This window comes from Rhipicephalus sanguineus, chromosome 7, assembly GCF_013339695.2.
Source record: "Rhipicephalus sanguineus isolate Rsan-2018 chromosome 7, BIME_Rsan_1.4, whole genome shotgun sequence".
Taxonomy (NCBI): Eukaryota; Metazoa; Arthropoda; class Arachnida; order Ixodida; family Ixodidae; genus Rhipicephalus; species Rhipicephalus sanguineus.
This window is the reverse complement of record NC_051182.1, coordinates 152,004,592-152,027,866: the sequence shown is the minus strand read 5'-3', so window position 1 is coordinate 152,027,866 and position 23,275 is coordinate 152,004,592. Positions and strand designations below refer to the sequence as shown.

The window sequence follows — 23,275 nt, the reverse complement described above, 5'->3', positions numbered from 1 at the left end:
GACTGCAGGGCCACCCCCTCCTCTCTTTTCAACTCCCTCCCACTGAGGCTCTTACGTTCAGGACCCAGTAAAAAGACGAGGTAATAGTATGGGGGGAGGGGGTGTCCCATGTATTCACACATGACTACATAAGCGTGATAGGTCAACTCGCAGTGGGCGTGATGGGAGAACGGTGGTGGCGCGCCGATCGGAGAAAAGAAAATTCGCACTGCGCACGCGCGAATTGTTCCTCACGGCCAACGCGCGTTATCTAAAACGTTCATCTCTCATCCCTCCCGCCGGGGCTGTCGAGCCACGACGAAACGATTTCGCGTTTATTTTATTTTTTTTCTATCCAATCCAAGAATATAAGCGTTGCCCTTCGACTTCTATTCCGGTGGCGGGCATGCCATGGTGACGTGAATCGATGTACTGATCCTCCCAGCCCCCTCCCTGCCGAGAGCTTTCGACACCTAACGATGTTTTTTGCACTGCCTCCAAGATCGGAGGCACTGCAAGCTTTCTGGGCCTCACCTGGTTTTGCACTGCATGCGTGAGCGGCCCGCTTTTAACCAAGCAACGATGACGTTACGTAATGTGATGCCATTATATCGCCATAAATTTTGACGATATGCGACGTCATGATAACGTCATATGGCGACATCATCAGGTGATGATTTTCCGCAACACACGTGTTGACGCCGCTGCCGACGGTCAATTTTCGCGTTTGACGAGGCACATAAGGCTTTCGCCTTAAGAAGAGGCAGTCTGTCAACAGTCTCATAAGAGGGACACCACGCCTTATTAACTAGAGATTGTTGCCAACCGCCCTTGTTGGTACAAGCCTGTCACAGAGGTAGCAACATGGGCGTCACGCCCGCTCTCGTGAAGGTGTCAGAGGCTTTTAGGAGTCCGACGCGGCTAAAAGCCCGTTTATGCTTCGTACATTAAAGCAGTTTACATAGAGTGCATGATGCATCCGGGTAACTGCTGCTGCCAAAGATTTCAGGTCCGAGGGGTGGATGAGGTGAGGATAGGCTTTGCCCACCTTCCTGGACAGGTTCGCCAGGGACAAGAAAACGATTACGCACCCCCCGTGTCTGTCGCACACACGCCTCTGTACGACGGTTGCATACTATTTCATGCCACTCTCTCGACAGTAGAAAGCGTCATCGTTGTTATACACAGCGTGTCGCGTAATCTACAGCGGAGTGTCTCGCAGTCACGCAACTATATCGCACAGCAGCGCTTGTAGCGATTCCGCGGCTGAGCGCGTGTCATCGCATTAACCGGTCACACTCCGTCGTCTGCGTGACCGGACAAAACCGGTCAACCCTGGAACCGGATGTACAAATCGCGTTACGGAGTGCTCCCATATAACACGGCGGCGCTACCGCGCATGGTATATCACATCTACCGCCCTCTCGTGCCTGTCATTAAACCCGCGACCAACGAAAACAAAAACCGTGACGAAGCTAGACGACACAAGCGTACAGTCGTTCTCGATTTCGGTGGTGCATATATACAGAACACGACGGAGCCATATGGAACGCCCCGGCGACGCTGAAGCAGCACTGGCTTCCGCAACCGTGTCGCATGATATGCGAAGTCCTGCGTGTGCAGACGTCCATTAGAGTTCCCCCCATACCACCCAGGCTTTTCCGGCTCCGAGACTAGGCAACCGTTTCTGCGATTCAAAGAAATTCTGGCTGACTATTGCGAACGCCGTCGGCTTTTCCCGGTTCCTGCTAAGGGCCTGAGTTAGGCCGATGAGCGAACCTTAAGGCGCCTGCAGACCAACACCTTGTTGTGTCCTGCCATAGTAAAACATTTTGACCCGAAAGTTGATGGGCGGTGCCCTCACTGTGGGGAGGTCTCCGATAACTTTCACATGGTTTGGGCATGTCAGTTGAATCCTTCCATTCCCCCTAACCCTTCCCCTACTAGAGAGGCATGGGAGGCAGCCCTATACTCAATTGCTCAGGCCTGGGGTCTCAACGGGCTCTAGTCCAGCGGGCGCGGGTAGCGGCGTTGTCCAGCGGAGTCCCGGAATAAGGACTCCTCTATGTAAAGGGTCCGTTTGGGCCTGCAAACTCTCATTTTATTGAATAAAAGTTTTTCACACACACACCACCCGCATCACTGTTGCCGCATCTCCCTTTCCACGATAAAAACTCACAATCATTCCCTTATGCATTCGCCTAAGACGACTGGAAGGCGAAAACCATTTTCCTTTTTTCCTTCTCAGTCTGGGACGTTAAACCCCAGATATTATTATTATTATTATCCTTCTCAGTCACTGTATTGATTTCACATATTTAGAGTGATCTAGACTCAGATTTCACAGGCGTCAAACTGGGTTAAATTGTTTTTGCAGTATAGGCTGCCGCTTCGTGAAAGTTAAACTAGAGAGTTAATGTTACTGCAGAATTGAAGCACGCTAACGATCCACGACGTTGTCGCAATACTTTCATTTGTTCACGCAAAATGTTCCCGCTGTAGCCTGGTCATGCAACTGGGCTGTGTGAAGTTAGACAAGACTCGAAAGATGGGTTCGTGGAGATGCTTCGCTAGAGGCTTAGACAATAGTTCGTCAGCAACCCTGTTTCTTTCATCGATGTTTCGTAGTATTCTAAAGCGTTCTCTCTTTTACAACTCGTAATATGTACTCTGTAAAAAGTCGTTCACCATTTGTTCTAAGCATTAGCTACACTCGCGGACAACTTTCCTTGGCAATGGAGGATAAGCTACGGGGGCCGGAGCTTGCGAAGTAGTCCGTTTAGGCGCGCGTCTCGTACAACTGAGTAAAGTGATTGCTGCGAGACATAAGCGTTGCATAGCATTTGATTTGTCTGCTTAGGCGACCATTTCTGGGTGAAATTGGTCGCAAGATTTTTTTTAGGCGGGTTCGCGGAATAACCAGAACGAGACGAACGCTCGCCTGAAGACGCAGAGGCTATTAGCGTTTGAGGTACACGTGAAAATAATTTCTGTTCCGGTGTTTCTGTTCCAGTGTTATTGTACTATCACTGTTCTTGCTAGAATAAAGAAGACCGCTGGCAGCGTCAGACCTTGAAAGTGGGATGGTATCTTCCTGTGTGCTTTCATGAGCTGCCCGAGCGGCATTATCGGCCTGTTCGTTCCCGATGACGCCGCAGTCTTCGAGGCCTTGCACAGGAGATCACGCTCGCTCTATGGTGCCCACCAAGCAGCCAAACCAACCGGACTAATCGTCAACGCCACCTGTCCTCTTTGATGCATATCTGTATGCCAACTGGACTCCGCCGAAGAGAGGCCACACTGCTTTATCGCTTGTGGCTAGGGGTGGCATTTACGAAATCCTATTCTTTCGAATTGGAATGACCGACAACGCTCTCTGCGATGCCTGTCGTTGCGAGGAGACGCTACACCACGTCCAGTGCGACTGTCCGGTATATAATGCTCAGAGACAGTCATTGGCGTCCGTTCTAGCGCGCCTTGACAGTAGACAAATGTCTGTTCAAACAATACTTGCATGTTGTCAACAGAAGACATCACAACTGAAGGCGACGAAGGCACTGCTGAGGTTTTTGAGAGCGACGAACTTGGCCAAGCGACTGTGACAAATGTTGCGTACCACGCAAAAGTGACCAACTACCACGCAAGAGTGACCGACTGATTCTATGTGTGCTGTGTCATGTGCTATCTTTCTATCTTTCTCTCTCTCTCTCTTTCCTCTCCATCTTTAAATCTCCCCCACCCTGTCCCCATGTGTAGGGTAGCAAACCGGTTGTCCTATACTGGTTAACCTCCCTGCCTTTCCTTCTCTACTATTTCTTCTTCTTGCTAGAATAAGCTTTTTTTTTTTTTTTGCTAAACACATTACAACGACATGAGAACACATACGACGGCTGTAAAGCGCATAGCTTAAGGAGGTAATATACTTCGGTCAGAAATTGTTGTCCACATTATCGTGAACAACATCACACCTCTTCACAGAAGGTGGGTTGACCTGGCCGAGGCAAACATTGCTTTCGAGATGGATGATGTTAACGATGAAAATGTAGTAGGAAACTATATATATGGTCGAGGTTAATGGGTGTATATCCGACCCTTCGCTTACATTTCGACAGGAAAGAACAAAGCAGGAAAGAAAGGCCTTAAAGAACGCGCTTCGCGTCGTCGATACCTTCATGGTCCCCACCCCTGAAATACGCGAACATTTCGCACTAAACACGTCGACTACCGACATCGATGCATCCGTCACGGATTTGAGTGCATGACGGGTAAGTTACACAAGAACGAAAACCGCACGCAACATTCAACTTGCCATACACACTGCACCGCACTACCACCACTCTAAGCTGACATAAACAATCTAGGATATATATTATATCCTCTTCAAAATTTTCCTCCAAGAAGTAGGGGAGGAAAGATCCGGTAAGTGGTGGTGATGTATGGAAAAACAGATGCACCCGGACACACGCGTCAACCCTAAACCCTGCTAGGTGCGAAGCCGCAACAGCGTATGTCGTGTTCATTACACGGACGACGACACCTAGCGGAGAACTCCATGTGCCTCCTGTGCTCGTAGTTTGGTAGTCATGCATTTTGACGCATACATATATGTGGACCACACGACCGAGACGCCATTATTAAGGCCGGCGCGCGCGCGCGTACGGAGAACACGTTGCCACGAATATCATTTCGGAAGTTTTCTTTCTCGCGTCCAACACGAACGTGCGTAGATTTCTTTCGTTTTTTTTTTTTTTCGGGGGTTGCTTCTTTTGCATCGGCTTGCTAGAGTTGTGATCCCCCAGCTGTTCTGCGATGCGTGTAATCTATTTACGGACGGAAAACCACACCGGCAACAAAAACAAACAAGCAAGCACAAACGTCGCGTTTTCTTCCTGTCTCTTACAGTAAAGGAAAAAAAAGAGGTGATAGCTTCTCTGTACGGATCTTTCTTGTTTGCTTGTTCTTATGTACTGGTTCGCTTCTCGAACTCTCGACAGTTTCTGCGAGAATGAGCGGGAAGAAGCGAAAAAAAAGGCTTAGTACGAGGAAAAGAATAAAAACAAAATGGCGCCCCCCGAGCGAGCATGAAAAAGTTTCGCCCTACGGTACACACATATCCTCCATCTGTGCTGCCCCCTAGCGTCTTGCTCTCGCCTTATGCGGCACGTATCAGCACGTATATAATCTCCGGCCGCACGTTACGGGCCAGCGATGATGGCCGAGACACGCTCCGAAAGATCCAATCCCGCAGCTTCATCCCACGCATGCGCACACTGAGGGTTATATTGTATATGCAGGCGCACGTGCGCGAATTCTAGAAGCGGCCGGGAAAACCCATCTTCGCTTCTGCGGATTAAAAAGCAAGAACGGAATAGAAGAGGAAGGCGGAGGATAAGGAAACAGAAGGCGTATCGCATTTGCGGATGCTATTGGGTCTTGATACCGAGAGCTAAGCCTAATGGCGACCGTTACAGGAAGCGGGGGGAGGTCAACGTTTGGAATACGATGAAGCGCTTTTACGTTGCACACCCAAGTGGACGCGGGACGGAGAGAGAAAAGAGGAAAGAGAGCTGTTTTCGAGGTATACGAAGCGGCAGCGCTATTAATGGGAGCTTCCGTGGTATGCGGCGTACAGCGAGTTAACCCTAATGACGGCGACGACGTATAGGGTTAACTTTTCCGGTGGAGACGTTCCAGCAGTGTGCCGGCGTTGGCGTTATTGTGGAGAGGCGGTTAGTATAGGAGAAGGATAGATAGATAAATTGCGAGGAGGGATGACGCGATGAACGGGAGGACAAAAAAAAAAAAGCACCGTTAGATGCGAACGACACAGCAACAACCTTCGGTGACCCAGCGTTGACCTTCTCTGCGGACCGGAGAGTCACGTGGCCTTTTTTCGTTCCTTTTTTTTTTGTTTGTTCGCTTTCAACGGGCGGTGAATAAGGATCGCGCCGAAAGCGGTCTTCGTGAGGGGGGGGGGTGCAGGGGGATAGATCTGATCGTTTCGCTGCAGCTTTGGGTCGCGTTGCGCAGGCCAGCAGGCATACGTGTTCTTTCACGACGGTGTCTTCTTTTCTTCTTCCCTAATAACCTCCCTGGTCGTCGCTAAATTCTGCGCGCGTTCGAGGCATTTAGGCTTAGATACATGCACCACGTGCTTGAGAGAATGGGACGTAACGGTACGTATAAGCTCGGTGTATCGTTGCTTCCGTCGTTGCGCTGTTGTTTCCGCGTAAAACAAAACAAAACCAAGTAGGAGGAAGACAGTATACAACAGCTTCCAACTTCGGATGCGCCGGTGGACGATGCGACACGAGCCTCAACAGCGTTTCGCTTCGTCTTCGTTTCTTTTCTTTTTTTATTTCTTCGTTTTCTCGATTCTTCATTTATTTTGCGTTTTCCCGAATGACCACTCGTCGCCTGGGTCAACGTTTATGCATCTATAAACGTTAGCCTGGGTGGCTATGCAACGGCTGGCGCTAGACAAAAGAAACGCTGCTGTGGACAACCAAAAGGCGGCGCTGCGGACGCTTGCCACTTCTTTTTTTTTTTCTGCGAACAAAATGTTCCTTTCCGTCTTCCGCCCACATAATGTAACGATGTGTGTCATATTTCTGACCGAATTCAACGCCGTGTGTACTGGTATGCTAGCGGCAATGGCTTATGTTGGCTAAGTTATGGCTGACGCTGGCTATCGGCTATCATAGCAGCAAGATTGTCTCATCCAGTTATTGAGTTGTCTATACATTTTTATTTCTTGTCGTTTTGTGCGAGCAGACGACGTACGTGCGATGCGACTGTGGCGGCACTCACCGGTGTCTCTTGAAACAAGAACCCGGGGGGGGTTCTTATGGCTTTTTCTTGCGCCGGTGTTATTGTATTGGCTATTGTTGTTGAATGCTGAATGTTTCACCTCGTTGGCCTTTGAGGCTGCTGCCTCTGTTCTCGCATTGCGCGCCTCCGCGACCGACAATAAGCCACGCCGTCGTGCGGACGTCGTTGGCGTGGCCTGCAACGCTTTGGCGTGTTGTCGTCTGCTTATTTTTGCCGTTTTTCGTACGCTTATTCTCTGCACGTTTACGTCTGGTTCCTTCTTTCGTGTTTTTTTTTTTTTGCGTCTGCTTGTTTGGCCTTCGTCGTCTGCTAGTGTTCCTGCCTTTATTTTTGTCTTGTTCGGTTGCATGTTGCCGTGTGCCTCTTTTAATATTATTGTGATATAGACTTCCTCTTGAGACATTATATATATATATATATATATATATATATATATATATATATATATATATATATATATATATAGTGTGTGTGTGTGTGTGTGTGTGTGTGTGTGTGTGTGCGCGCGCGTGTGTTCACGGGACCATTCTATGTATTTTTAGTTAACTGTGTAGTATTTTAGTATGACTATTAAGACAGAAATCTTAGCGATAGTTTGTATATGACAGTCTCATCAATGATACGCAATCAAATAATGTTAGAATAATTCGCTTAGGTTTAATTATTTCTTTATTAATGTAAAAAGCTCAATTCTGAAACGCATTTACCTATATAAAAACGACAGCCTTAGTAAAGATCTGCGCTAAAGAAAAGGCTGATAGATGTACGATTTGCTTCAGCGTCACTCTAGCATCAATGGCGCTGGCAGCGCGGTGAGAAAGATGCGTGCACGCGCTTTCTGACAATCTACTTCGGTTATATCGGGACAAAGAAAAACGCACAAAATATCGAAAACAACGTTTTGAGGGCAGCGTCTTCGTGGGCCTCTTACACATGCATCCTGTAACAGGGTGCGACTAAGTCTTAACCGAAATCAAATTATGTATGTACTTACTACAATGCCTAGAATATACTGACACTATAGTATATTCTATAGTGCCAGTACCACTACAGTATATTCTAGGCACTATAGTACTTACGCACGACTAGTGTTTGGCCACTGTTTGCTGCTTACCGACGCTATTTTATAATTGAAATGTTGTCTTTATCTGACCTCAATCCAATAACTGATTATTTTACGCTATGGTCACTGTGTAGTTCATATTGAAATATCAAAAGACGTAGGACACAGAAAGACTTGACAACACGAGCGCTGACACGAGTGTTGTCACGTCTTTATGTGTCCTACGTCTTTTGTACTGTTTCAATATGAACGCAAACCAGCTAGCCCAACTATCCCTTTCACTGTGCAGTTATCATACGGTCAGAAATACGTACTGAGTTCTGTACAACGCTACAAGATACAAGAAAACTGATCATCAGTAAGCACCGTCCAGGTAGTTTACCACATTTCGATGAGTGGGCAATAGAGCAACACATATCAAGTGCATAAAACTCGGTGGTTGTTGCGTTATAGATTTTTTTTTTTTTTTGATGGAGGCGAAAATGTTTCAGGCCCGTGTGCTTAGATTTAGGTGCACGTTAAGGAACCCCAGGTGGTCGAAATTTCAGTAGCCCTCCACTACGGCGTCTCTCATAACCATATCGTGATTTTGGGACGTAAAACCCTACAAATTATTGTTATCATTATTTGTGGATTTACTGATACAGCTTTTGGACGTGGCATATCTACTTTATTCACTTGTCACTTTCATATTGTTTGTCTGCTAGTTTAGGTTAACCGTTTTCTGTTCACTCGTTCTGCTGACCTTCTGTTTGTGTTTTACTTCTCGCGCCTGCGCAAATCCCGCCGTCTGCTTCTCTGTATGTTGTCTGCTAGTTCTTAAACCGTCGTCTGTTCATTCATTCGTTATTCTAACCGCCCGCTTATCTTTTACGTACGTCTCGCCTGCGCATTGTTCATTTACCATCCTCTTCTTGCACCTCTGTCGTCTGCTAAGTCCTTTAACCGCCGCCGTGTTCTTTCTTTCCTTCGTCGTCGTCTGCTACGAGCACCGTGCGCAGACGATCTCAGCGCGGTGACGCAGACGAGTACTACACAGTTGTCATAGCGACCACGCGAAGGCGCTGCATGCCGGCCGGTCTTATAATGGGAAAACGAGGCCAAGCGGCGCAACGGGTCACAATGTCGCGTCTACGTTGTTGGGGTCTCTCTTACGCAGTTGCATACGCCGCGTGCGTGTGCGTGCGTGCACAACCAGCGAAAGTGGGAGCACGGAGACTTACGGAGACATTGGATAAAAAGCGTGCTGGAATGCGGACGCGCGGCGAGCTAGGCCTATATAGGCTATCAGCGCCCCCTGGCTCTTACCGGATGATTGCGTAGTCGGAGGCGGAAGCTAGGCAGATTCCCGCATGTCGGGTAAATTAATTACGCGGTCATCAGCTGTCGCGCCTCGCCAACGTCCCCATCTAGGCTTAATTGTTATACACTCTAAGCCGCAAAGGTGCGAAATGGGAGTAAGTGCTGCATTTCGTCCCCGCAACCGGTAGTTCGTCCCCGCAGGGATTAACTGCAAGACGAGGGTGCCGTGTTCAAAGTGAGGGAGGAACTGTTAGACCACAGGGAGCAACGTTTACTCCAATGGAACTTTCCGGCGCAGTGGCGACCTCGAACGAATGGTCAGCATGCGCGTATTCAAAGAGTCCGCTAAAGAAATGAACTGTTAACAGTTTATTTAAGTGTAAAAGGTCTTGTCAACTACGGGAACTGCGGCAGAAGTAAAGTAATATCGTTCATATGGCATAATAATAAACAAATGTGAAAAAGCTTTCACACACACAAAATAAAAAAATCACAGCATATCCACGGGGTGAATGATGATGAGTGGGGCGAAGCTACGGAGGGAATCATCTGTAAACCGTGAAACTCTTCCGTGAAATGCGCCCAGTACATAATATAAAGAGTGTGAAACATCGTGTATATATTAAACATCAAACTTTTACTGTACTGTTGGTTTACGTGGTCCCTTCATTATCACTTGTGATCGGTGAAATGCAAGGAAGAAGTCCGCTCTCGAGCGAAAGAGCGCCAAGAGCGACCGCATTCCCCGCTCGCCCTGTGCGAATTAAAGGCAAGGCTAGAGGGAAGACAGGACGCGCGTTCCACGACGCGAGGTCGGTAGCATGCCCAACGAAAGCCAACGGAACGCGATCGTGCAAGTGCTCCGGCTTCGCATCGCCTCATGGTTCCATTTAGCGTCCCAAAACCAAACATATTGCTCAAGGTGTGCCTTGCGTTTTTCGTACAAATAATTTCTTTATCATGTACATTAAGACGAAAAGTTGAAAGCTCACTAGAGTGTATCGCCCGCAAAGTATGTCTTTTAGTGTGATTTAACTCTCGTACGGCAGGGTCCTCGCGCCGTTGCCGGTCCACCTCGCCCGTTGACGATCGGGCGAGGTGGCTACATATAACTACTACTACTACACTTTAAGAAAAACATCTGGCGTTCTTTCGTTCTGCTTTTACAAAAGATCTGGCGTCTTTCGTTGGTTTATTTCATCAATCAACGGCGTTTTGAACAAAATTTTTATTGTTTAATCACGTACAGGAGAAATCTCACCAGGCACTACCTTGGAGGTAAACAATGGCTGCTAATGGCAATGAGAGACAGAAGAAGTCGGCTTTTAGCTAACACTTACACTTCTACTTCTACTAACGTTTCCTACTGGAACATGCCAATGGCTGCTAATGGGGAATGAGAGACAGAAGAATTCGGCTTTTAGTTAACGCGCACGCTGCGAATTTTTTATTGTTCAACAACGCACAGGAGAAATCTCCCACCGGCACCACCTTGGAGGTCAAAGCGTAAGACTTGTTACTCACTACTACGACCACGACGACTACAAGGGACGAACGGGTGCCGCCTTAAGGAGCTTCGCCCCTAAAATGTGCTCGCGCCCAAGCTGTATCAATGCGCGGCGTGGTGTTCTCGTCGTACGCACGGCAAGCTAGGACTCGGCGGTTTTGCGGTGCGTTGTGGATGTGTTCTCGTTTCGTGGTTACGATTGCTGTCACTTGTGGTGCACTGAATCATCTTCGCGTTGTGGTAAACGTGATCTGCTACTGGAATGAAGTGCTACCCTATCGAAATGCTACGCGCCGACTGGGACATCGCCTGAGAGGTGAGTGTAAACAAGGCTGCCATCACTCCGCGTGATTTTACCTGTGTGCAGTTGATATGTAACGATCACCGCTTGTTTAACATTCACGTTCTCCGCGAACAAAACACGCATGATTGTTGAGCTCGCGCGATACAGCGTCGCGAGTGCGCCCCGCCTGCTATAGAATTACAAGCATGATGGTTGGGCCATCGAAACATGGTAACCTCGGTGAAGGCTCAACATTAGCTGTAGCAAGTACAGCTGTTAAAAAATAGCTTTGTTTTCAGTGCTGCCCAAATAAGCGTTGTTTATCAGAAATACTCGCGACTTTTTAAAAGAAAATTCACGTAAACTCCGCACTATATCTTCTATAGTAATGTAAACAAGTCATTTGGGAAGACTGGCTGTTAAAATAGTATGCCTAGCTAAAGGCTTAGCATCGCTAACACGGGCAGTCGGCGACGGCATCGGCGATTTCGCTGGTTTGTAGCGATGCTAGGAATAATTTATTTTTATATCTCTCAAATGAAGAGCAAGCTTCATTGATAAATAAGTGGGCCCACTAGCGTGTCGCTGTGAAAGCATGAAACGTTAAACTCGAGGACGGATTTTTACTTCATAACACATTCTGAACTGTTCCATTGCACTATATGACAGGTTTTGTGAAAGAGCAGTTTTCGTCTCATTTTTACGCATGCATCATTTCTAACAGACGTCGTGACGTAACTGCATGTGCAGGAACAGTTCTGCCGCAAATATTAATGCTTCTGCAATTACTTTTTCAGGAAATCGATGAATGAGAGCGTTGCGCCTCCTGAGGAACGTCTTCAACATCTTGCTGCTATGAACACGCTCTCAGCAGCTGTCGATGGTGCTGTTGCACTTCCTGACGTCGGCTGGACAGCATCCATTCGGATAAAACATTGCACTTTTCATTGTCTCTTCTATAATGCAGAGAAGCCATCCTATCTTCTGCATTCAACAAAGTTGTTCAATTTATGTGTACACACGATGCTGCAGAATTGACACGAGTCGTTGAATAAACTTGGCTGTTTCTTTAGACGCTTTCGTTTTTTTGTCATTAAACAGACATTTTCACTAAACGATATAACCAACCGTGTTCTGTACAGTGAGAAGCGAGCAAACTTGGCACGTCGACGGGAGCATACACGAGACCGTTTATATATACATACATTCATCAAGCGCCCAAATTCGCTCGAAACGCGCGCAGAAAAACCAATCCAACGCATTTTACAATTTCATGAACGTGATCACCGAATGGTTGCTTGCGAAACACCGAAGGCTGAAGTCTAATATAAGGAATCTTGCTACTTTGACTAATATGGCAGAACGCGCAGCTTCCAGACGGTGCCTGTACATATATAGCCCCGGTAATATTCACTCTGCTGCGTACTGGCATGTGGTATAGTGGTTAGCGTACGCGACTGCTGATTCAATGGTCACGAGTTCGAATCCTGTGTGTTTGTTGTGAATTTTCTGTAGTTTACTTCTGAATTTATTTCTGTATATTAATTGTGTATGTCGTCAAATGCGTGTATCAACCTCCAAATTCTCGGTAATTTAACCAGAAACTGTAATAAATTGATTTTTTTTTATCCAGAAGGAGCAACTGTTAATCCCATCAGGGGTAACAGTTCGTCCCTACGCAGCTACCATGCAATAAATCAGTTACTCCCTAAAGGGGTAACTTTTACACCCCGACATTTCGTCCCTCAAAACAACTGAGGACTAACAGTTCGTCCCCTGGCAGTTACTCCCAAAAGGACGAATCGTTCATCCTTTAGGGAGTAATGGTTGTGGCAGTGCAGTTACCCCCCAAAAGGACGAACCACAGACCCTTTTTCGTCCTTTGCGGCTTAGAGTGTACCCTTTGTTTCAAGAGACCATCAAGCTCATTTCTAAATTTTGCACCGCGGGCCGCGGTGTCAGCGTAGGGGTCGTTTCAGGACAGGGGAGTGTTGTAACGCGTGATTTTAGTCGGCGGATCCCTGCTATAGAGAAAAGGGTTATGCGAACAGGAGGGGGGGGGTCGTTTTTATACTGACATGAAAATTGACTGAAAAGCTGCTTCTGAAACCCTCGCTTACTTCCTATGAATTTGTTCGCATTAGAAAACGAGAAAAAAGGGCTTAGTAAAAGAAATGACTGCGTTTCTTGAACACACGTCATGAGAAGATGAAGAACACAAAACAAAAGATAACTATGGTTGGTATCCTGCGGGATACATAAAGATTTGAATTTTAAGGCTATCTAGCTTCAGATTCTTTTTCCATCGTCATGCTTTAATATTCTTAAAGTTTTTTTCTTTTTCTATCACTAATGAGTTCTTTGCTAAACTACCCGCCGTAGTGGTCTAGTGGTTGCGGTGCTCGACTGCTGACCCAAAGGTCGTGGGATCGCATCTCGACCGCGGTGGAGGCGAAATGCTAGAGGCCCGTGTGCTTTGGTTTAGGTGCACGCACGTTAAACTTAAAGGACCCTGACTAGTTGGAATTTACGGAGCCCTTTGGGTCGTAAAACCCCAGCAATTATTATATACTCTTTTATAAACCATTTACTTCTAAACCTATTTATTAGATGTTGCTCGCAAAGCTCACTTCCTGTGCCGCATCAAGAGGAGGACGCGTCCCCACACTGCGACCACTGTGATAATCCTGATACTTATGTGGAGCGTGGCATTACACAGTAAACAAGTTTCAGCCCTTCAAGGGGTTTTACCGTGTCTATAACTAACACCCTTACACCGTAGGGAAAAAATCAGGCGAAACTCGCACTAAACCGCGCAAAACATGAAACAGCGAAACTGGACGATTCTGAAGACTAATCTGGTTGCTTCTATAGGTTGTTTCTAGGCCTCAGCTAAGTGATGCAGGTTGTTTCTAGGTTGCTTCTAGGTCGTTGCCAGGCTTTAGATAGGTGATGCTAGGTTGTTTCTACGTTGACTCTCAGTGCAGAGAGGTTCGAGTTAAACCACAGACAGTCACAGACACGACACAGATGTCTAAACTCGAGAGAGAGAAACTCGCGCTGAAACCAAGCGTTCGCGTCTCATAGATCTACGGGCACGTCGTCGTTGGCCTTCCATTGTTTCGGGGTCTTCTCGCAGCCGCCGTACTCTCGTTGTACGTACTCGGTGTCTTCGGCTCGCCGCCGTCTCTTCGCAGCCATTTGTTGCGCTAACTGTTGCCTTTCTTCATTTTTAGTGGACCAGTGGGGAGTAGTGGGATTTACCCAATTTCTGTGGCACGTACCACACTCTTCGATAAAAAGGTCGGTATATCTTTATACGCCAGAGATCGTGTGCACATAGTACTTTCGGATATTTTTTTTTTCTTTTCTTATTATTTTGTTCTTTCTTATTTTTCTTGCTTTTGTGTGTGTGTTTTTTTTTTTCAACGTCACTATCATGATGATGGGATAGCCGGCTCTAGCGTAGCCTATACCCTCCCACGTTTTGTACAAATAAATAAAAAAATATTCATTTTCTAGAGTTATTTACTTTCAACGATAATGTACCGGCCGATTCATGGCCGATCCGCCGGTGCGGGTTGCGCCAGGAGCAATAAACCAACCAACAATCGAATCGTCTCTATAAAGTGCCTTCGGGGGATGCAAACTAGGTCGACAGCTTTTCTTTTTCTTTATTTTTATTTATATATCTCTGCCTTGTACGCACACGTCACGGATACGAGACCTCGTCCACACAGGCAGGAGACAGGACCGTCAAATGGTTCTTTTGTCTACCGCCGGCGTCAGCATCGATGCTGTGTCAAAGCGAACAATCGCTCGCGAATTGACGACACTATTAAAGAAAGGCCTAGGTGCTCGTGCAGCGGTGAATGCCGTATTGTGACATGCGAGGCCGACGAAGCGTGCATTTTCGCGACCTCACCGTCATACAGTCAGTCACCGGCGCGTTCGTTTTTTTTAACTGTCGAGCAGAGACCAACGTCGTTCTAATTATTTAAATGCGTATAGCAGTTGTTTAGCTACCTCCCAGCCACTTCAATCGACAGACGGACCGGGTATCTAACCGCGAATGACGTCACAAAACACGTGCGTGCGCGCGAGTGACGTAGTCCTAGCTCGTATCCACACCGAATAAATATTTAACTGTCGAGCAGAGGCCCACATTGATCTAACTTTTTTAATGCGTATAGCAATTGTTTAGCTGCCTCCCAGCCATTTGAACCGACCGACCGGGTATCTAACCGCGAATCACGTCACAAAACACGTGCGCACCCGCGAGTGACGTAGGCGCAGTGTATTTGCACACTGAATGAGAGAAAGATGTTAAAACTGTTTCTACGGCGATATTTAAAGCAGGGGCTAGTGCCGAAGTCTGATTCTCTAACTATTCTCTTTTTGAGGCGAAATCCTTGTATTGCTCATGAGTAAGAAAGTCCGCCGTTAACAACACGAATAGTACCAAAAGTCACGTGTTCCCCGGGTGATAATTAAAGTTAATTGTAAATGAAGTGTGCATTAAAGTGAACTAATGGATCAAGTGCATTCCAAGTGATTAAAAGTGATCGCTAAGAGCATAAGGTGAATCAAATGTGATTTAGGTGGTTCAAGAGAATAAAGTACGAAATAACAGTGAATGAAATGAAACCATATCTAAATTAAAGGTAATTAAAGGTGTACAAAAGTGATTTGATATGAATTGATTTGAATTCAATTGAATTAGAGTACTCACGAAGTCGTTCCCAGCGCTGCTCGGAGAATCCGTCAGACTCTTCGTTCTCGGGAATGTAGTAGTTGACGTTGACGCAATCCGTCTGCACCGGGGACATGAAGGTCTCCACTGCGAAGACAAGACAAGAACGATCCGTTAGCCACTGAAGGATTTACGAAAACGGCTGCTTCGCTATAACGAAATCAGTACATACTACGAATGTAATCAGAACTAGAGCTGTGCACGGGCCGTATTTCCGAGCCCGAGCCCGGCCCGGGCCCGCTGACTTTGTCGAAGGCCCGCCCGAGCCCGACAGCAAAGGGCTGCGAGCCCGCCCGGCCCGGCCCGACGTACGAAAACACAATCCCGGGCCCGGCCCGGCCCGACCCGGCTTTTTGAAGGTTCGCTGCGAAAACAAAACATCGTTTTCCGGTAATTTGGCATTTTATTGAGCATATCGAATATGATCAAACGACACACGACGAACAGTCTCTAATAGAGACTGTTCGCGGCACTTTTGCTACACAAGTAGACGGCCTCATGCCAGCAACAATGGAGTTCGCTCGCCAAAGCCGTCACGTGTATGGGGTATGCCAATTCAAGCGTCAGCTTGCACGAAGGCGATCTACGTCGGGTCGCTCGTCGCTGTCGCGTGCATTTTCACTCATATGGGATTTGGCCTTAAATCTAACGCGGAACAGTCGCGTGGCGCCGTCACTAGTTCGGGTGGTGCTACTTCTCTGTTTGTCGGACTGCAACAGAGGCGGTGCTTTACCTGCTCCCCTTTTGTTTAAAGTGGCTAATGGAAAGGAAAAGCGGTAAAGGGCGGTCGCGGAAAAGGCGCTGTATGCGTGCTGAAAAACAATACCCGCTCATTCTCTATATTTCGGGCTTGAGTCGGGCTTCGCGCCGGGCCCGAGCCCGGCCCGATAAAGCTACAAGTAGCCCGAGCCCGGCCCGGGCCCGAGGTGAAAGGACGTCGGCCCGCCCGAGCCCGGCCCGCGGGCCGGGTCGGGCTCGGGCTTTCGGGCTACGCGGAGCCCGTGCACACCTCTAATCAGAACCATTCACTCGTCACGTCGACTCACGTGGGCTGCTCTTGTCCATCGTGGCTATATGCCGACTGATCCATAAGTTCTCAGACCAGGAGACACAAGCAAAAGCTCAATATTACCGCTGCTTCGGCAGGAAACCCTGAATATAGATGTTCTGGCCTGTTCTAACACACGCTAACAACATGTATACTTTGCAGCTCGACCGAATACAGTGACAAATTGCTAGAAATTCCAAGTTTTCTCAGACCTGGTGGTCTCTAAACTTTTTAGACCAACTGCACATATCCGTAGAATTCAGTCCGCCCCTCATTCACTCTAATCTGCCCGATTCATTCATCCGTTTAATTCATCCATATGATCTGGTTCACCAGTCCAACGCAATTCACCCAATCCGTCCAATACGGTCCACCTGTCATCCAGTCTCGTTGCCTCGCCCATGCGACCTGATTTACCCCACCCACCAACTTCCGAAAAATGATGACAAATTTTTGACAGGCTCTCGACAATCGCGCAGTGGCCCACGACGGCGAATCGGAGCAGTGCAAACTATAACGATCAAACCAACTCAGTGCATGTGTACGGTCGAACGCCTCTGCAACGAAATCATGTCTACAACAAAGCATTTCTTACCTATAGGCCATACTAACAGCGTTATACTAAGTGCCGGACCTTTGCAAAGAAGTGACCCGTATAACGGAGCACTTTGTATGTCGCGAGCACTAAACCAAGTCTATACGTTTATATTACGCGGCGTGTGACCTTTTCAACGAAGTGACTTTTGTAACAAATTGTCTTATACGGTACGGAACCTTTAAAACTAAACCTTCACAACGTGTGACCTTTATAAAGTGACCTTAAAGTGACATTTATAACCAAGTATGTTATACGGTGCGTAACCTATACAACGAAGTGACCTTTATAACCAAGTATCTTATGCGGTGCGTAACCTTTACAGCGGAACCTTTACAACGAAGCGGTCTGTATAACGAAGCATTTTGAAGGTCGCGATGCACTTCGCTGTCCCGACGTGTGACCCTATCGATCCCGGCCACTGTTTGCAGTTCACTTTTTCTTTCTGCTGCAGCGGGTGCCGGCGGCGCCACCTCGTGAAGGAGAAAGAGAGAGAGAAAGCGACGGGGTTACGCGAGCGCGACGTGGCATACAATGGGACTCCGAGAGACGTGTTTAATAAGGCGTGTCTATACTCAGCTTGCGCCCTGCCCTGCTGTGCGCAGTATAGAACCACGTTCGTTCGCACGCCCGTGAAACGCCCGCGGCGTGCAACCTTCGGCGCTGCAGCGCTGCACACTCCGTGCATATGCACACATACAAACACACACACACACATTTGGGCGCTATGTTAGTCTATATACGTGTTCGCAGTAACCCCTGCTGTTGTTTGTCCAAGGGCGCTCAGTACAGCCGCGTTTTGTCGCATGCCGGCCTGCTGCACGAGATCGTGTGACCCGGAAGTTCTTTCGCGTGTGTGCGCGAAGTCAAGCGGCTTGGTCAATATATACAGTGGGCTGCCTTTATAGCCTACATTTTAAGGCAAAAGCCTTAGACGCTTTATTAAATGCGCAAAGCGTACGTCGGTGTCGGTCGTGTCAACACGAACGATGAAAAAAATCATCATCATGTGATGAAGTCTACCCTATGACGTCTTCCAAACGTCACAGGTCGCCAAAATTTGTGGCGCCATCGTGATGTCCTTACGATGACACATAACGCGACGTCACATGATGACGTCATCACGTGACATCCTCGTTCGGTCAAGGGTGGGCCGATTACGGAGGCGCTGCAAAAACCTCGTGAGGTGCAGAATGCTTCAATTTCTTCGATCCCAGAGGCGGTGCAAAACCGCGTTGGACGCGAAGGCGTTTGCACGGGATCAATACAATCGACCGAGAAGAAAAAGAAGATGGCGTTCGCCTTTCAGTTCGTCTTATGCAAATGCATAATGGACCGTGTGACCTGTTCTTTTTTGTTTTTTCTGCCTAAAAAACATTCGTACTGGTTGGTGGCGAAAGACAGTTACAGTGCGGTCATATCAGTACAGATTTTCCCTTTCTTTACCTCCTATTGTACGTTTCATCCAATAAACAACCACTTACTATACTATTTCGTTTCGAAGGGGATGTCAGTAGAGGCGATAACGATCATCATCATCATAGTCTTTAGCCTTTGTACAGCTTACGGGTGCACTGTTCGGTTGCAGACGCGGCCTCGAAGTGACCTCGAAATCGAATCGTGCGGCTTCCAGCGGCGAATCGAGCGAGTTTCGTGCGTATAATGCTGGAGCACGACGATCGACGATTGAATTGAATGCGCGGACAGGCGGCACGGCACGAACTTGAACTTGTCCCCCGCTAGGTAGCGCCTCTTACCCTCCCCCTTTCACAGACAGACACACACGCACACATTTCGGCAACATCATCACCCGGCCAACAGTCACGGCCGCCCATTAGCCTCAGAAAAAAATTAAAAAAAATGACGGAAGCGCGTCAGCCGCCGGAAATGGAAGTTACGCGTGCAGTGCAGCAAACCACAGCGGAAGCGTTCTTCTTATTGCCTTGCTTGCCGCTCACACTTCCGTAAACACTGAAGATTTTATTTCCGTTTCTCGCATCTTTCCCGCTCTCACCGTGTTTTTTTTTTTTTTTCGTTGTCTTTATATACTAGCGCATACCTTAACGTGCGCTCGCAAAGTGTCATGGCGACCAGAAAGTACAACATTAGTTTAGTTATTTGAGCGAAAGTGCGATAATTCAACAAAGGCTACATAAGAACACAAACGCAGCGTGTCCTCTGTTGTCTCCGTGGAATTGGCGCAATTATATTCAAACATTGCCACTCGCGCTTTCGTGCCACCGACCCTCTGCACGTATAACCGCTGACTTGCGCGCGCCGCGCCGCAATGTCGAACATTCCCGATAATATTGGTTTGCTCTGATAAGCTTGAGCGCGCAGCGCGAACAGCAGAGATTATTCTGGAACTAACGCGGCCATCAACGATAAGCCTGCTGCATGTATAAATACCGACGCGCCTTACCGCTGATCAGATTACTCGAAGGCCAACGGCTGTTCTCGCCGCTGTCAGTGTACAGAGTGAATCGCTTTTACGTTGACTTTCCATTTGCCGGGCACAAGTTCGCCCAAATAAAACATTCCGTCTTTCCCAGTTGTGCTGCATCCTTCTTCACCGTCACAAGCACGTGACAATATGCAGTAGCAAAATAGCAAACCACACTTATCCGTTTATTTCTTCGTGGAATGCTTGGCATGAATAAACAGCGACGTTAAAATTAGTCCAGTTTGAATTTGTTCACTCTAGGGCACTCGTTTTACCAGGGCAGTGTGCCGGAAAACGAAACTATGCGCTGAAAGCACATAACCTGAAGTCATCGGCAACATCAGGCTTTTGGAATTCTGGCGAATTCAGAACTCCTTTGCCCGATATTGCCAATACTCCACATATATTTAAAAAAAAAGGACATGAAATTGTAGCATAATTCAATCGGGTTTTAGTTGATGTTAAAAAAAACGCGTGCAAGAGCTGAGCATTCGATGCGTTATTCCATGTGTCGAGCGTTAACTCGCAGATTGTTAAAAGCAGCAGAATTGGGAACAAGAGGAATAGATGAAATCGCACCATCAAGGATTGCATAGAACTGAGCGGTAATGAAACAAGGAAATTTACAGGCTTAAGTTGGGGTCCATTGACACAAGGAAGCCCTGGGTGCTTAGAGATAGCTGGAACATATCTTCATCCTGTCTTTAGAGTTAATTTATAGGCCAATGGCTATGGACCCAAGCAAAACACGCGTATTCTAACAATGACAAATCAAAAAGGCATCAAAACCGCGCTTGTATAAGACGATGGCTGTCTCTTACAACAACGTACTGTATGAGTGTGCAAGCGCAAAGTCCGTTTAACTCGAAACGTACGAAAGAAAGGCATCCGGGGTCTATTGTGCGTCAAATTGCCCACACTTTTATGGGAATTACCCGGCGCTCTATTGCCCTGAAGTTCAGAGGGAAAAAAGAAAAAGGCGCGCATGCCTAGAGACGTGAAAAATATAGTCTTCTAAGAGGTACGAATAGCACCGTGACCGCGAAAGCGAACGCTAGCACCCGGTCATCAAGTAAAGAGGTTGCCCCGAAACCCTTGGCATATAAGCCTAAAGGCACCGTTTGCCGAGCCCAAAAGCGCTAAGCCTAACACCGTAAAAAACAAAGAGTAAAGACCTCAGGAATTCAACCCCCTTTTTATAGCGCGTGCCTCTTATTATAGCCTCGAAAAGAAAAAAAGAAAAAAAACACAACCGGACTTTCTTTTTCTGCATCGGCACAGTTATTACTTCCTTTTGTTTTCGTTTTTTTTTTCCTTTCTCAAACGCACTTCAACGCACACATACGTATAAGCTATACGCGCTCCTATGTAATTTGCGCCTCTCCGAACGTCCGCATGGCGTCGCTTTGGTCGTGTTCCGAGCTAGCAGACGGCTTTTAAAAGCAGACGACGCCATATCACACTTCGCACCCCGCAGAACAGACGACCAGAAAATAAAAATAAGCAGACGATTTCTCCAGAATGGTTTTTTGCATCCACTCTGCGCGGCCATACATCTAACCCTCTTTACTTTATTTAGTATTTTTGTACGCGTGTGTGCTCTTTTCTTTTTCATTGCCACCCAGTTCGGCTTTCTTGTCTTTAGACCCGACCGACTGGGAGTCTATATATAAACTCCTAGAACGAAAATAAGTGCGGCATGTGTACCGATCGAGGCGCTGCGTTTGAAAGCGCCGAAAATTCAGGGCCACTCGAAATGGGGTTTCCACGAACACGCGCAAACACACAGGTGTGGATGAAATTACGGCTCGCCGAATGGAACTTGGAAAAAACGGGCAGTGGACCCACCACCGCAAAAACCTAGTTTTTCAGCAGGCAAAAAACACGCAAGAAGCAAAAGCAACATCGGTGAGCAGTCAAAGGTATGTAAGGTAAGAGTAACGCCCCCTCCATTTACGGAGAGAAAGAGTAAACCAAAAAGCGTCGTTAATAACAATGAGAGATGTGTGACAGATGGAGGGGGAGAGACAAAAAGAAGGTTAGGCTTCACCTCCTCCATGTTAGGTTTAGCTCGGCATCGTATATAAGCGCTCCCCTTTCCCTTTCTTTTGTGTCTTTTCGTCTCGCGTGAGATGCGGTAAGTGAGCGCAGCGCCGCGTTGCGGGCGAAAACTTGCACGCCTCGCTGCGCTCCACGGAATGAAACTAGCACCAAGGACAATGGAACGGCACACTGGTGTTTCTTCTTCTACGCCTAAGCTCCTTTCATGCCGAGAAGGTGTCCCGTTCTTCTCTTTATTTCGTTCGTTTATTGTTTTGTCGCCTTGTCTTCTTTTTACTGACCGGGGCCCCTCCCCCACCTCCACGCTGAAACGCCGCTGCCAGCCCAGGCCCGTTATTATATGACGCGGTGGCCTCACTTCTTCGCCTGAATGAAGAAGAGCATGGCGGTGTGCACAGCCATACTGTGTAGCAGACGATGCTCGAGAAGAGACATAAAAGCAGACGACGCATGCAACAGACAAAAAGTTGGGCAGACGACGACGAATGTAACAGACAGACGATGCTATGTGCCGTCAGTCTGAGGGTGTAGCAGACGACAACAAAAAAAAAACGGTTCGAAACTGGATAACACACACACACACACTCTAAGCACGCTGGGAAGGAGGGAAGAGAACGCTTGAATTCGCGTGTTCTTCAGCGCCATCTCCGCAGCGAAGCGTGGACAGCCAAGGGTCTCAAAATTACGTTTTGTGTGTAGAGACAAGGGAGAGAGGGAGAGCCGTTTTTCTTGTCTTATTTTTATTTTATCATTCTTTTTTTTTTTCACAGCGAAGGGTTCTGGGAACTTAATCGGTCTTGATGACTACTAAGGACTTGTCGCGTAGCTTTATTGTTACAGTACGTTATTTTCCCCGCTCGTTGCGTCTTGCTGTTACGTAGAGGGATTTTGCGTAGACAGTTACGCTAGAGGGCGGGTCGAGCGTTTGCGGGGTAGACGGGTGAATGTAGCCATTTTTTTTCCTTTGTAGGCCTAAGTGATGACGGCTGCGACGACGAGAACTGGATGGCTCGACACAGAAAGGGAGGGGGTGTCACTTCTGTCTCGTCAGACACATCCGGGTCTTGTTAGCAGCCTTGGAGGGAAAAGTGTTATTCGCTTTTTCCCGCTCTGCGTCACGTGATGCCTTTCTTCTTTTTACTTTTCTGGGATCTCGGAAGACATCCATCTCCGAAAGAAGTTAAGAAAATAGAACAGGGAGTTTGAAAACGCGAGCAACTATAGAATCTAGGAATGATACACTAGACAAAAATGGAAAAAAATTCATTCACTTCTCGGCTGATCCGCTGAGTTGGGTATGAGCCATGCTCAGAGGACAACAACAATAACAAGTAACACGTTGGTTCGAGATAGCGACGAGACAAAATCCCCGGTTAGTGGCGCCTTGTACATGTTACAAAAAAGGAAATT

The 23,275-nt window shown here is 47.4% G+C and overlaps 1 protein-coding gene across 2 annotated transcripts in view; it reads right to left on the bottom strand.

Annotated features, from left to right (window-relative positions):
* Positions 1 to 23,275, bottom strand: part of LOC119400263 (transmembrane protein 114) — a 157,275-nt gene that overhangs the window by 18,351 nt on the left and 115,649 nt on the right. Inside the window, exon 2 of one of the 2 annotated variants that reach the window (XM_049418007.1) lies at positions 15,698 to 15,805. The exons of the other annotated variant lie outside the window; for it this stretch is intronic. Coding sequence (XP_049273964.1) covers positions 15,698 to 15,805 — 108 coding nt within the window. The remainder of the gene's footprint in view (positions 1 to 15,697; positions 15,806 to 23,275) is intronic. 2 annotated transcript variants of the gene reach the window in all.